The sequence below is a fragment of the Gracilinanus agilis genome, chromosome 3, assembly GCF_016433145.1.
Source record: "Gracilinanus agilis isolate LMUSP501 chromosome 3, AgileGrace, whole genome shotgun sequence".
NCBI classification, from domain to species: Eukaryota; Metazoa; Chordata; class Mammalia; order Didelphimorphia; family Didelphidae; genus Gracilinanus; species Gracilinanus agilis.
Genome location: NC_058132.1, coordinates 215912868 through 215926058, shown reverse-complemented (window position 1 = coordinate 215926058; position 13191 = coordinate 215912868). Strand labels below are relative to the sequence as shown.

Below are 13191 nucleotides of genomic sequence, written 5' to 3'. Positions count from 1 at the left end.
CAATGAAGTTCCATAAATAAAAAACCAGAACTGATTGAGAATGATGAATGATGGCCTCTGTCCTCTATAGATTTTTTTCCCTCATGCAAATGTTAAAACATTATTTTCTCCTATATTGAATTCTGATTGGCTAAATTAGACAGTCGATTTGTTATTAGGAGGGCTGTGGATAAGAACTGGACCTATGATTTCATTGCCATAGAGAACTCCCAGATGAGGGAACTCTTTCTCCTAAGGCAGGTCAGCACCTTCCCTGTAGCTTATACTTTTTAAGAGCTGCCCAGAGTGCTAGGGTTAAGATGCCTTATAAAGAGATATGTCAGAGGCTGGACTTGAAGCCAGGTTCTTCTTGGCTCTGAGTCCAGATCTTTTTCCAGTATCATATGCTTTCTCTCTATAAGCAAATGATTCCTGTAATATTCAGTCTATGGGCATCAAGGTGAGATTTTTAAATCCTGTTTTTCAATATTTTTCCAATGTGTGCCTTTGAACACTACTTACCAATCCCAGGGTTTAGATTTATTGTTCACAAATATTTTTGTTATCTGTAAATAAACTTTATTATAATAAAAACAACTATCCTCTTATACTTTAGTAGTTTTTAAAAATGCTTACATTAAGGGGAAAAACCCAGTAAGAACTAATTCTCCTAAAATAAATTTCTACCTTTCTTTAAAGTTACTTAAGTTTTATGAATATTACATAAATTTTATGAACATTATAGATACAAAAGAATTAAAAATAAAATATTTTTAAAATTCTGGTCAGTGATTTGAATAATAGACTATTTAAAGGAATATGGCAAAAAGTTTCTTGTTATAACCAGGGGAACAAGAGTAGCATCAATTTTTCCAATTTGCCCACATTTCTGAGAGAGGTACTAAAGGTTCATATCTGCTGCAAAATATAATTGGTGTGTTAATAGCACTAACAGTCTTTTACAACCATAACAGAAAAACTAGGGACACCCATTTTTGAGAACTTCTATAACAAGACAGGGAACTTTTCTACTGAAAGGAACTCTGACTAAAAAAACCCAAAGTATATGAAGAACATTAACCTAATTAGACAAAATGTTAAATTCGAGTGATATTTTAAAAAATTCATTTAATAAACTTAGTTTATAGTCTTGACTCTTTTTATCAACTAACTGTGTGACCCTACTTAAAGCTGCAACTTCTCTGAGCCTCCATTTTCATATTTGTAAAATAAAAAGGCTGGACTAGATGATTTCTAAAGCCTCTTTTAGCTTTAAAATTCTATGCTCTTACTCTTTCCCACACACAACAACTTTAGCTTTATTTTATCAATAACATTTAAAGGAGAAATACAAGGGAAAAAGGAAGAGATGGGAAAAAGAGAAAGAAAAAAGGAGAGAAACAGAAAAAAGGAAGGTAAGAATGGGAGAGTGGGAAAAGAAGAGAGAGAGATAACACAACCATTAAGGATTGAGAGCCAGAGAGAGTAATATCCAGAAGGAAAAAGACAGCTTTTAAAAAGAAATGAAAAGACAAACTAGGTTCTGAAGGAGACATAGTTAAGGTAAACTACATTATAGTGTCAGAGGGGTAGGATATATATCTATTTAGATGATGATTAGTTAGCAAAACACTCCCAATTTTTCAATTGTACTAATCTTTGAATGTGATAATAATAGCAGTCAAATAGTTCAACTAAGGGTTAAGGACTGGAATGTGTGTGAAATTATTCTTTGAGTTATAACTAGATGAAACTGTGACTCTGATCCCACCCTGTTTAGAATTCACCCGTACAATTAAGAAGAAATCTTTCTTACTAGGGGAAATTACAATAAAAAATTATTAAGTATAGCACAGAAACAAAGAAAAATTGAGGGGAGTATTTTAAACACTTGTTATACCTAATAATTTTTTATTGTAATTTCCCTAGTAAGAAATATTTCTTCTTAAGGATTATATAAGTCATAAACAATCTACCCCTAATAATTAGATGGCTCTGCCATTTTAACCCCTTTATCTCAGAAGCATATGAGGGGGACAAAACTGTAACGACTAAAAGGGGAAATTTATTTTATTGTATTTAGTAACAAATACTAAGAAAATTAATACCTCAGTTTTAGTATAATCTTTCCAATTAGTCAAAATAAAGTAATCTCACTATTTTCATGTTCTACCTCAATGAGGGAAGGTTTTTAAACAATTTCAGCTTTCATTGAATTTAAAAGCAACTTTACACACTGAAAGAAGAAATAAACAAAAACTTTGTTATAGTAAATCCTTTTTACTCCCTGATCTTAAACTTTATTACCTATGCCTACTATAATTTAACTTTAATTTAAATAAGTATGTCACCTTTAGAATATCCATAGGCTGATTATCCTCAATGTAGATAACCATTATGTTGTTTAGCTCCTTTAGGATAACAGCTGACATCCTACAGTATATATTTCCTACTTCTGGAGACATAAGAGTTGGAAAAAAGCCTTAAGCTATTTGAGCTTTATTTCAACTAAAATATTTCCTGTATTTCAACTAAATTATTTCCAATGGCAGTGCTGTGGTAGATGAAAAGTGGGGCAAAAAGGGAGAGGCTCCTTACTGTGGTATAGCTTTGTGCCCATATATGGAATGGATCAACAGTCTAGAGCAAATTGTATAGCTAGTCTCCAGTTCTTTTGCAAAGGATGTCTCCCTCAACACAACCCTCTGAACTTAAGATTCTGCACCACCACCAAAAGCACTGTCAATGGCTCAAAATCCTAGTGGAAGTAAATACTATTTCTTTAAGTTGGCACAATAAGTTTGAGTTAAAAAAAAACTGGAGAGAGTAGGTAGTCTCAGAGGTTGGTCATTATTTGGAATAGAACCTGTGGTGTAGAAAGCACAGCACCACTCAACAGCTACCCTGGGCTAATACTCTGTGTAAGGTGCCACACAATCCTTCTTCTTTGTTGACTTCTTGACCTACCTCTGTGTGGCTCCCTACTTGACTCTGGACATGCTGACCAAATTTCAGATCATGTTTTAGTTTCTACCTACCTGGATCTACTATCTTGTGGAATTCTGGCTTTGATCTTTGATTTATTATATTGGTGGTTTGATCTCTGAATCCAGTGGCTCTCATATTTTACCTGCTCTTATTCTCTGAAGTGTGCTAATCTTCTTTTACTTATTAATCATTAGCTATATTCTTATAAACTTATTAACATTAGCTATATTAATCAGAGCTATTTTCTGCTCTGACTATTGCAGGATCCTTTGAAATAGCACTCTTTTAGATCCAATAGGGCAGTGATTCCCAAAGTGGGTACCACTGCCCCCTGGTGGGTGCTGCAGCGATCCAGGGAGGCGGTGATGGCCACAGGTGCATTTGGGGGTGGTGAATAACTGTAAGGGGGCGGTGATAGTATGTGACAGGGGGAGCTATTTTTTCTGGAAAGGGGACAGTAGGTCAAAAAAGTTTGGGAACCACTGCAATAGGGTCATCAAAATCTAACCCTTCTAAGCTCACCAATGAAAGCCATTATTCAGTTTCCAGTTATCTGTGCTAATAATTTAACTTAAAGAAGATAATAAACTTATTTTATTTCTTTTACCTCCCTTGCATATTGCATAGAACTTTCTATAACTAGAACCTAAGTGCCTATCAGTAATCCTAAAATTTACCAATCTTTAATAAATAAGGCTAATTTTGTACCTGTCACATAATTTTGATGGACAGTAATTCTTTACATTTAATCATGGTATAAGAGACTTATCTGAAGAAAAGCTTTATTTTCAGAATAAAATTTTTTAAGTTTTAAAATCTGACATGAGAGAAAAAATAATGTAAAATAAATAACTTACTTTAATTGGTTCAGGCTGCATCACAGGCGCAGGCATGGCAATTGCACTTTGGGCATAAACTTGGTGATATGTTGCTTGAACTCCATGATCAGAATAAGGCTAGTTTAAGAAAAAGTATAGGTTTTAGTTAAAAAGGATCAATGAAAAGAAGTAGAAAAAGAAACTTGATATTTATAAAACTTCATTTTCAGATTCAATAGTTAAAAGTGAATCCCATAGTAGTTTTTGTTTTCAACTATGAGCAAAAATTTTCACAAAAACAAACCATACTACTTTAATTCACGTATTTAACTATTCTCCCCAAAAGTAAATTCCTTCCCTCTCTGAGACAATATTATGAATAAAAGCATCAACACATTTCTTTGCATGGTAAGAACATGAATGTTATTAGCATAACTTAGAGAACTACACTAAGAAATAAATATCTAAAGAATATATAGGGGGCAGCTAGTTAGCTAAGTGGATTGAGAGCCAGGCCTAGAGATGGGAGATCTTGGGTTCAAATCTGACCTCAAATACTTCCTAGCTGTGTGACCTTGGACAAGTCACTTAACCCCCAATGCCTACCCCTTCTGGTGCTTCCACTTTGGAAACAATATGTAGTATTGATTCTAAGACAGAAGGTAAGGCTTTAAAAAAAGTAAAAAATACATACAACCAGAGGGGAAAGCCTCTGAAATAAAAAAAAGTGACTATAAAGCTACTTATTTTTAGTATACAGAAAGATGATGTGTTACATAAAAGATGTGGGTTCAAGTATAGCCTCTGACACAAACTAGTTGTTTTACTTTGGTAAGTCACTTAGCCTCTCAACTGTTCTAGGCAATTCTCTAAGGCAGTAAGTTGCAGAGAAGGTGCTGACCTGCCTTGGCAGAGGGAGTGTCTTTAATCAAGAGTTCCCTATTGTCAATGAAATCACAGGTCCATTCCCTATCCCTATATAGAAAGATATACCAATAGTAAGAATAATTATTATTCATAGGACAAATGGTATAACAAATACTTTGCATTTAAAGTCTATTAATTTATTTAAGTTTCTACTTTGTTTAAAAAGAGACATTATAGAGGTCTGTGAGGTATATTTTTACAATTTTTATTTAAAATTAAGGTTGACATCTTTGCGTTATGTCTTTAGTTTTAAATTTTATTTTTATTCAGTTGTGAGATAGAAAGTAAAAAGGAATGTTGTAGAACACAGGGAGGAAAATAAAAACTGAAAGGAGAAACGATTTCTCACTTTTGCCATTTTATTTCTGTAGGAGGGGCTGAAAAGATTCAGAGAAAAGTTCATGGAGAAGGCAGGATTTTATTTAATGATACTAATGTGTGTGTGTAGGAACAGAATGAAAAGGTAGATATAGAATTCAGGATATTTGCAGATGAGAAAACAAAAAGAGTGAGGTAAAGTGAAAGAAAAAGCTGAGCAAAAAACTTCCTTAGCTGAAGAAAAAAGAATGTGCAAGAAAACTGGAAAACATACAAGTTAGGGCAGATTAATAATAGCTTTTATTCTGCTTTTAAGAGTAGCAAATATATATACACATACATATATACATATATTTATAAAAATAACTTGCAAATAGCTGTTGCAACCACAATATATACCTCTGGAACTGAAGCTTCCATTAGAGAGAGAGGAGGAGGGACACACCCACCATCTTGGGCAATTTCTACTGGTTGATAAATAACCTCAGATGGCTGTAGATATAAGAATGGGGCTGAAGAAGCTGGAGACTAAAGAAAACAAGTAAAATAATGAAATAATTTCAACGAAATCTAATTCATCAAGAACTTACTATTTTTAAGGAACTAGGGATACAATGTTAAAAAATAAAACAGTTGCTTGTGTCAAGGAACTTAGGGTCTCTTGGAGATATAGTAGAGAGGAGAAATTACACATACACACATAAATACACAATAAAATAATTTCAAGACAGAGAATGAGAATATCTAGGTATATCACAGAAGGCCTCATGTTGGAAAAATGACTTTGGCTGTGTTTCATAGGAAGCTAGGGATGACTGTAGCAAAATAGCCAAGAGCATTATTTATTTCAGATATGGGGGTATGACAAATAATTGAAACTCACTTTAACAACTTATTCTTCTGGGGCAATATAGAAGATTAGAAAATTAAAAAGCAAGAAGTAATAAAATTAAGGTAATAAAAATCCAGGTAATAAAAATTCTAATTGTGTTATGTCACTAAATAATTCAATGATCTTGGGGAAAACATATCTAACTAAAGTTAGAAAACATACCTAACTATAAGAAAAAATATCTAAGTCTATCAACCTTTTTATCTGAATTAAAAAAAAACATGTACCAAGAGTACCTCTTGGTCTGTTGTACATTAAAATGCTCTGGTGGTTGGCTAGCTTCTCCAAGAAAGTGGGGACAAGCTACTTAATTAATTTTGTACATACATACTATGTACTAATGTATTATATGGGCAACTGACTTCTTAGATATAAATAAAATAGAAGCAAAATATAACTTTAAAAAGAGCTTGGATGAATAGCTAATCTTTCTTTAGTAGGAAAAAAATTTTAAAGAATAACCAAATATTTATGGTTATTGCTATTACCTGGGGGACTCCCCATTGCCATTGTCCTGGAAGACACTGTGCAGGTGCCTAAGATAAAAAGGAAAAAAAGCATATTAGAAACAAATTTATAATATATTCAAGGTGTTTTTTTAAAATTATAATTTTGAGCCAGAAATCTAGTTAAAATTTCTTAGTAATGATAATGTCTCTTTTAAAGAAGATTAAAATATAAAATATTAGCAATCCAATATAGCTATTGCTCTTCATAATCAAACATTAATATCAGTGCTATTTTTTGGTATAAACTAGCACCAATTTAATGACTTTACAGTAGTAAGAACATTTGTCTACATCAGGAATATAAACGTAAGTATCTTAACAGGCTTGGTGGCTCAGCTAATAAGAGCACTAGACTTGGAGTCAGGAAGACCTGAGATCCAATGTGGCCTCACTCACTTACTGGCTATGTGACTCTAGGCAAGTCACTTAACCTCTGCCTCAATTTCCTCAGTTGTCAAAAGTGGGGATAAGAGCACCTATCTTACAGGGTTATGGTAAGAATCAAATGAGATAAAATTTGTAAAAAAGATCTTAAAATAGTGCCTAACATATAGTAATATAAAAACTTATTCCCTTCCCCTTTTGAATCTAATGAATTAAAAAAGTTAAACAGTTGTCCTTGAACATAAAGATACAGACTGAATTTCTACACGACAGTAAATAAAACATAAAAAATTACAATAAAGATCTCTGGTGTTTAAAAATTAAAATACTTGGAAAAAGTAGAAAATAGTATCTAGGAATAAAGTAGTCAAGAAAAAAAGTTGGGGGAAGAAAATAAAAGAACAAAAGAACAGAAGAAAGGATAGTTAAATATAACATTAATTAGTCATGAGGTCAAATATGGACAGTAATCTGAAAATGTGAGGAAGAAACTAGAGAATAGCATGAAGCCTAGTTATAGTCTTTTTTTTATGCATATGTGAAGCCAATGATCCTTCAGTCTAATGCAGCTAAGCATTTATATTATTTTTTGTAACCTAGTGGGCCTTGGTTTGGTAGGTATCAGAATTATAGTCAATGTACATTGTTAGTAAGTACTAGTACAGTACTAGTACTACTACGTTTCTATGATTATGACTTGTTTCTTATTTTTGAGGGAACTGTTTAGACCAGTGATGGGCAAACTTTTTAAAGAGGGGACCAAAGGAAAGGAAATGTTCATCTGTCAATCTGTTTCTAAGGCAACTCTTTCAAAGTTTCATTGTATTGTATCCTACTCAATGTATTCATCAGATTAGGAATAATGTCATGGCTGGATAGAACATTTCAGGGGGCCACATCTGGCCCACAGGCTGTAGTTTGCCCATCAGTGGTTTAGACAATTTGCTTGCTATTAATACATTAAGGGCTTATGTTAAAAAAAAACTGAAAACATGGAAATACTGTAAAAGAAAATGAAGTAAAGCAAAATTTAAGTTAGAGTAAAGGGGTAATGAATGGGAGGAGATAAAAGGTAACTAGGGGAGAAGTCATTGGAAAATACAAAAAAAGTTATATACGCTGTATATAAGACCATCAATTAAATATTTATAAAAACAAAAGGGTAGGAAAGAATGAAAATAAGAAACTAATAAAATAATGAAAACTGACTAGTGAGCTTTGAAACATTTTTTATAGTGATTTATGCCTTCAAGGATAAAAGTGCCATATTATTCTTTTAATAAAAATGTATAAGTAACCCACTGTACAAATAGTGGTATGTATAAGAAAAAATATATGTGTAGAGTCACTTGGCACTACCTTCATTAGGGAAGTTGAAAATCAGAGACTACAGGCGACAGGTCAACATAAGGTTTTATGGATATTCTCTCACTGCCATTCTTTCTGTTATATCCTGGTACAGTTAGTATGGTTCTGAAATGAAGATTAATTAAGGAGGGCATTTATGAAGGAAATGGGGCTGGGATAAATGAGTTATTAAATTTCTGTTTTAGAAAATTAGCAGTCTCTCAGATTAGTTAGCAAGGCATCCGAAAATAACTTTGCAGATAACTATTAGAAAAAAGAAACACTAGTGAAAAGCTCCTGGTGGAAGCTGAGGTCAATCTTCTGCAGGACTTTTAATTATCAATTATTACCTTATTCTCTTAACTCTTTAGCTGCTATCCCTTCTGTGAGGTCAATATCTCATTCTCTTTCATTCATTAATACATGTAGATATCCAGTATATATATTGGAAGAACTTTACATTGCCCTTTGGCAATTCATCTTCTAAGCTCCTTTTTCAGGCAACATTTTCAGGAGAAATTCACCTAACACTTGATGCCTCTACTTCCTTCCTACACATACACTCAACCCTCTCTAATCTGGCTTTCATCTTAACAAACCTGTTGAAAACTACTCTTTCAAAAGTCTATTACCTACTAACCACTAAATCAATGATTTTTTTTCTCAGTCTTTATCCTCTTTGACTTCTATCTTGTGGGATAAGATCTTCAAGGGAGAGTTTAAAGTGATAAAAGGGCTGGGGACAGATTGTTGGGAAAAATGCCCATAGTTAGGGAGTGGGATAAGGAAAAAGGAAACAGAAAAAAAATGTGGATACACCAGGAAAACAGAGTAATATATAGGAAAAGAAGTTCAGCAACTGGGGGCAAACATTGTTATAGGCATCCTAATAACTTCTGATAATAATAACTAACATTTAAATATCACCCATGTGATAGATTTTGTGCTATTATTATCTCCATTTTATAGATGAGGAAACTGATAAAAACAGAGGCTAAGCTGACTTGCCCAAGGATATATAACTAGTAAGTAATGGAGGCCAGATTGAACTTATCTTCCTGACTCTAGGCCCAGTACTCTATATACTGAACCACCTACCTGCCATTGATTTAGTGATAACATCTTTATACTATAATATAATAAATATTAAAAATGTCAACCCCTGGATTATTAAAAAATAGATTAAACTATATTCAACATATTGTGGTCTAGAAGGCAAAGTGGCAGATGATAAAGTTTAGAAACATTTTCTATATCAAATTGTTAAAAGACAAAATATATGTGTAAGTTCTGAAATATAAGGGGCACTACACTATTTCTCAATTAGGAAATAGTGATCAAATCCATTAGCTATCTTCTGTAATTCTACCCTTTAATTATGCCTTTGAAGAATAGTTTCAAGCTTGCTCTTTTTAAAGTAGCCAAGGAAAATTCTAAACAGTAGCAATTTAAAGGACATGCCAGTAAATATATACAGTCATAAAACTGTATTTTTTCTTTAAATTATATGATTTGAAAATACTTCCAGCATTCTGAAATGTTATTTCTTGAGGTGAAAAAATTTTTTCCTCAAAGAAACACATTTCTATTTTTGAAATGAAAGGAAAAAGAAAAATGTCCTTATAAAGAATTTAATTTATAGGTAACTTTTTAGAATATATTCTGTAATAGTAGCAACTCACATGGTAAATTTTAAAGTGCTTATGCTTTTCTCACAACCACCTTGAGGCAAGTATTATTATTCTCCTTTTACAGAGGAGGAAAGTGATGTTCAGGGAGGTTAGGTGGCTTGCCCCTGGTTATACAGACACAGTATGTCAGAGTTGGTACTCAGAGCCAGGTGATTAGTATGTAGACCATTTTAACTATTAGACTAATAACAGGGAAAGAATTCGTCTTCTGCTTTCTGTTTAATACCATATCATTCTCTCAAAAAGGGAGAATCTAGTGTAAGGAACAAAATTCTGGTACTACTCTACTTTCTGTGAAAGAATGAACAATTCTCCTCCCTCCCCCTCACCCCCCCAAATGATTCACACAAGAGGGTGTAAAATAAAACTGAAAATAGTAATCAAAGTACAAAATAAGATTTTAGCAGTACCGTAATCCTCGATTAATTTTTTTTACCTGATAATGATATGCAGGTTGCTGATAAACAGGTTGAGCTACCATCACAGGGGAACTAGATATAGATCGTGACTATGAGAAAGAAAAGAAAAAAAATTAAGTAAAAACATCTCAGGCAAAATCATCCTAAAATGGAACACAATAAAGATGTCCACCTAATTCTAGTCAGTTTAATCCTTACCAAAGAATCTAAAAATTTCATTCTTCAAAAGGTCTCCAGAAGTCATCAAGTCCAACTCATTCCTAAAAAATTAATCCTGACTGCAACACTTGACAGTTGTCATCTAGCCTCTGCTTAAAGAATTCTGAGGGGGAACCAGCAACTTTCCAAAGAAAACCATTCCAGTAAAAAAAAAAAAAAAGGCTTCAACTTAGAATTTTTTTCCTGACGACAGGCCTAAATTTGCCTCTTTTCAACTTCTACCTATTGATCTCAGTTCTGCCCACTGAGTCCAGACAGAATAAATCTGATCCTTCTTTCTAACCTATAGCTTTTCCAAAACTTGAAGATGGCTATCAGATTCCCCTTGGGTCTTCTTTCTCCAAGCCAAGCAAACCCATTTTCCCTCAATGAATTCTTATATAGTGTAGACTTGGAGGCCTTTTGCATCTAGGCTAGTCTCCTCCTCTTGATAATCTTCAGTTGGTCAGGGACTTTCCTAAAATGTGATGTCTAAAATGGAACATAAGACTAAAGATAATAATCTAAAATTAGATCAGAAAAATCATCTCATAAATTCCTGACAGCTATCAGGAATTTGATGGCCATATCAGATTGTTCACTTCTATGAAGCTTGAATTTCATTAAAACCCCTCAGATCTCTCTCTCTCTCTTTTTAAAGATAAACTATCTAAACAGGGCTCTTCTTTTCTACATATAGGTTCTGATTAGTGTGAATTATGTACTTGTTAAGTAGATTTCTTGAACCCAATTGTAAGAATGTACATATTTGTCCTTATCAAATTTCAGTTTTAGCCAGCAAGCTAGCAAACTAAGGCCTGAGGGCCAAATGCACAACTGCAACTAAGCTAAGAATGGTGTTTATATTTTAAAATAAAGTTTTCTTTATCTAGCAAGGTAAACACTATTCTTAGCTTGCAAGCAGGCCAACGCCAGCTGTGACCCTCCACCATAGTTTATCAACTCCTGCTTTAGATTGTCAAAGCCTCTAGCTTTGTTTCACCTGCAAATGTGATAAATGCCATCCATGTTTTGATGTAAGTCAAATGATAAAAAATATTAACTAGCACAGGGCAAAGAATAGATCCTTGGGCAATGACACTGATGACCTTCCACCAAGCTGCCAAAGCATTAATGACTGTGACTGCTCTTCTACCATTATCCCATTTACCTTAAATGCCATCTCATTCCTGCTTTCATTCTCCACTTTTCTCCCAAAACAGCTAAAACTCTTCCCTAAGTCCCAAACCCTTTTGGGACCTAAGCTCATTTAGAACTTTACTATCTCTGATTTTATTCTCTTAGCACCATGGTATGCTTTTGTGTTCATCTTATCATCCCTTGCTTCCACCATCTATACCTATTTTAGTAACCCAAGTTGGTTGAAGAGTCCTTTATGCATCTACACTGCTGTCTTCAGACAATTTCCATTTTTGTTCTACATTGGAATCGTTCTGCCTTGTGTTTTCAGAATTTCATTTCTGAGACTTTATTATCCCTCTTGGAACCTCTCCTATACCATCTTAGTCAACTAGATTTTACCTATCCTTCATCCCTTTGAAATCTGATCTCCCAAAAGGTTACATGTCATGCTGTGCCCTGCTTTTCTTTTCCTTCTCTAGCACAAACTCTAAGACCTAGTAGTTACTTTCTTCCAAGGTTCCAGCATTTCCATCTCAGCAATCAGTTCCTTCCTGTTAAGAATCAAATCAAGAACAGAATCTATCTTGTTGGTTCCTACATTTAAACAAAACCCAAATAGCAAACTTTATAATACATTCATTAAATTTCACCCTACATGTGATTCATAATTCCAAGATGCTGGGATCTTTTTAGATCCCGATTCTTTCAACAAGTATATTAGCTATCCTCCCAGCTTCATGTTAACCCACACATTTGAAAAAGAAGGCTGTATCTTCATCCATATTTTTTCCTTTTAAAACTTAAAGTAATTTTTTTCTCTGACTACATGTAAAAATTTTTAACATTAAAAATGTTTGAGTCCTAAATTCTCTCCTCTCATCTCTCGTTTCTCTCCTCATTGAGACAATAAGCAGTTTGATATGGATTTTACACATACAATCACGTAAACCTTTTTTACATATTAGTCCTTTTGTGGAAGAACACTTGAACAAAAAATGAAGCAAGAAAGTGAAATATAGTATGCTTTGGTCTGAATTCAGCCTCCATTAGTTCTTTCTCTGGAGGCAGATGACTTTTTCCATCATGAGTACTTTGAGATTGTCTTGGATCACTGCATTGCTGAGAATAGTGAGGTCACTCACAGTTGTTCAACTTACAATATTGTTTCTATGTACAATGTTTTCCTTGTTCTGCTTCCTTTACACTGTGTATCAGTTCATATAAGTCTTTTCAAGTTTTTCTGAAATCATGTTGCTTATCATTTCTTAAAGCACAATAATATTCCATTACAATCATATATCACAACTTACTCAGCCATTCCTTAACTGATGAGTATCCCCTTCACTTTCCAATTCTTTGCATCATTAAATGAGCTACTAAAATATTTTTATATATATAGGTCCTTTTCTTTTTCTTTTTTTTTATCACTTTGGGATACAAACCTAGTAATGGTATTGCTTGGATCAAAAGGTATATAAAGTTCTATAGTTCTTTGGGCATAGTTCTGAATTGCTCTTCAGAATGGCTGAATCAGTTCACAACTCCACCAATAGAATATTAATATTTCAATTTTCCCAC

The 13191-nt window shown here is 33.4% G+C and overlaps 1 protein-coding gene across 1 annotated transcript in view; it reads right to left on the bottom strand.

Moving 5' to 3' along the window:
- Nucleotides 1-13191, bottom strand: part of BOLL (boule homolog, RNA binding protein) — a 66594-nt gene that overhangs the window by 29308 nt on the left and 24095 nt on the right. The window contains exons 7-10 of the mRNA XM_044669064.1: nt 10290-10361; nt 6411-6458; nt 5430-5558; nt 3825-3923 (exon numbers count right to left, since the gene is read on the bottom strand). Coding sequence (XP_044524999.1) covers nt 3825-3923; nt 5430-5558; nt 6411-6458; nt 10290-10361 — 348 coding nt within the window. The remainder of the gene's footprint in view (nt 1-3824; nt 3924-5429; nt 5559-6410; nt 6459-10289; nt 10362-13191) is intronic.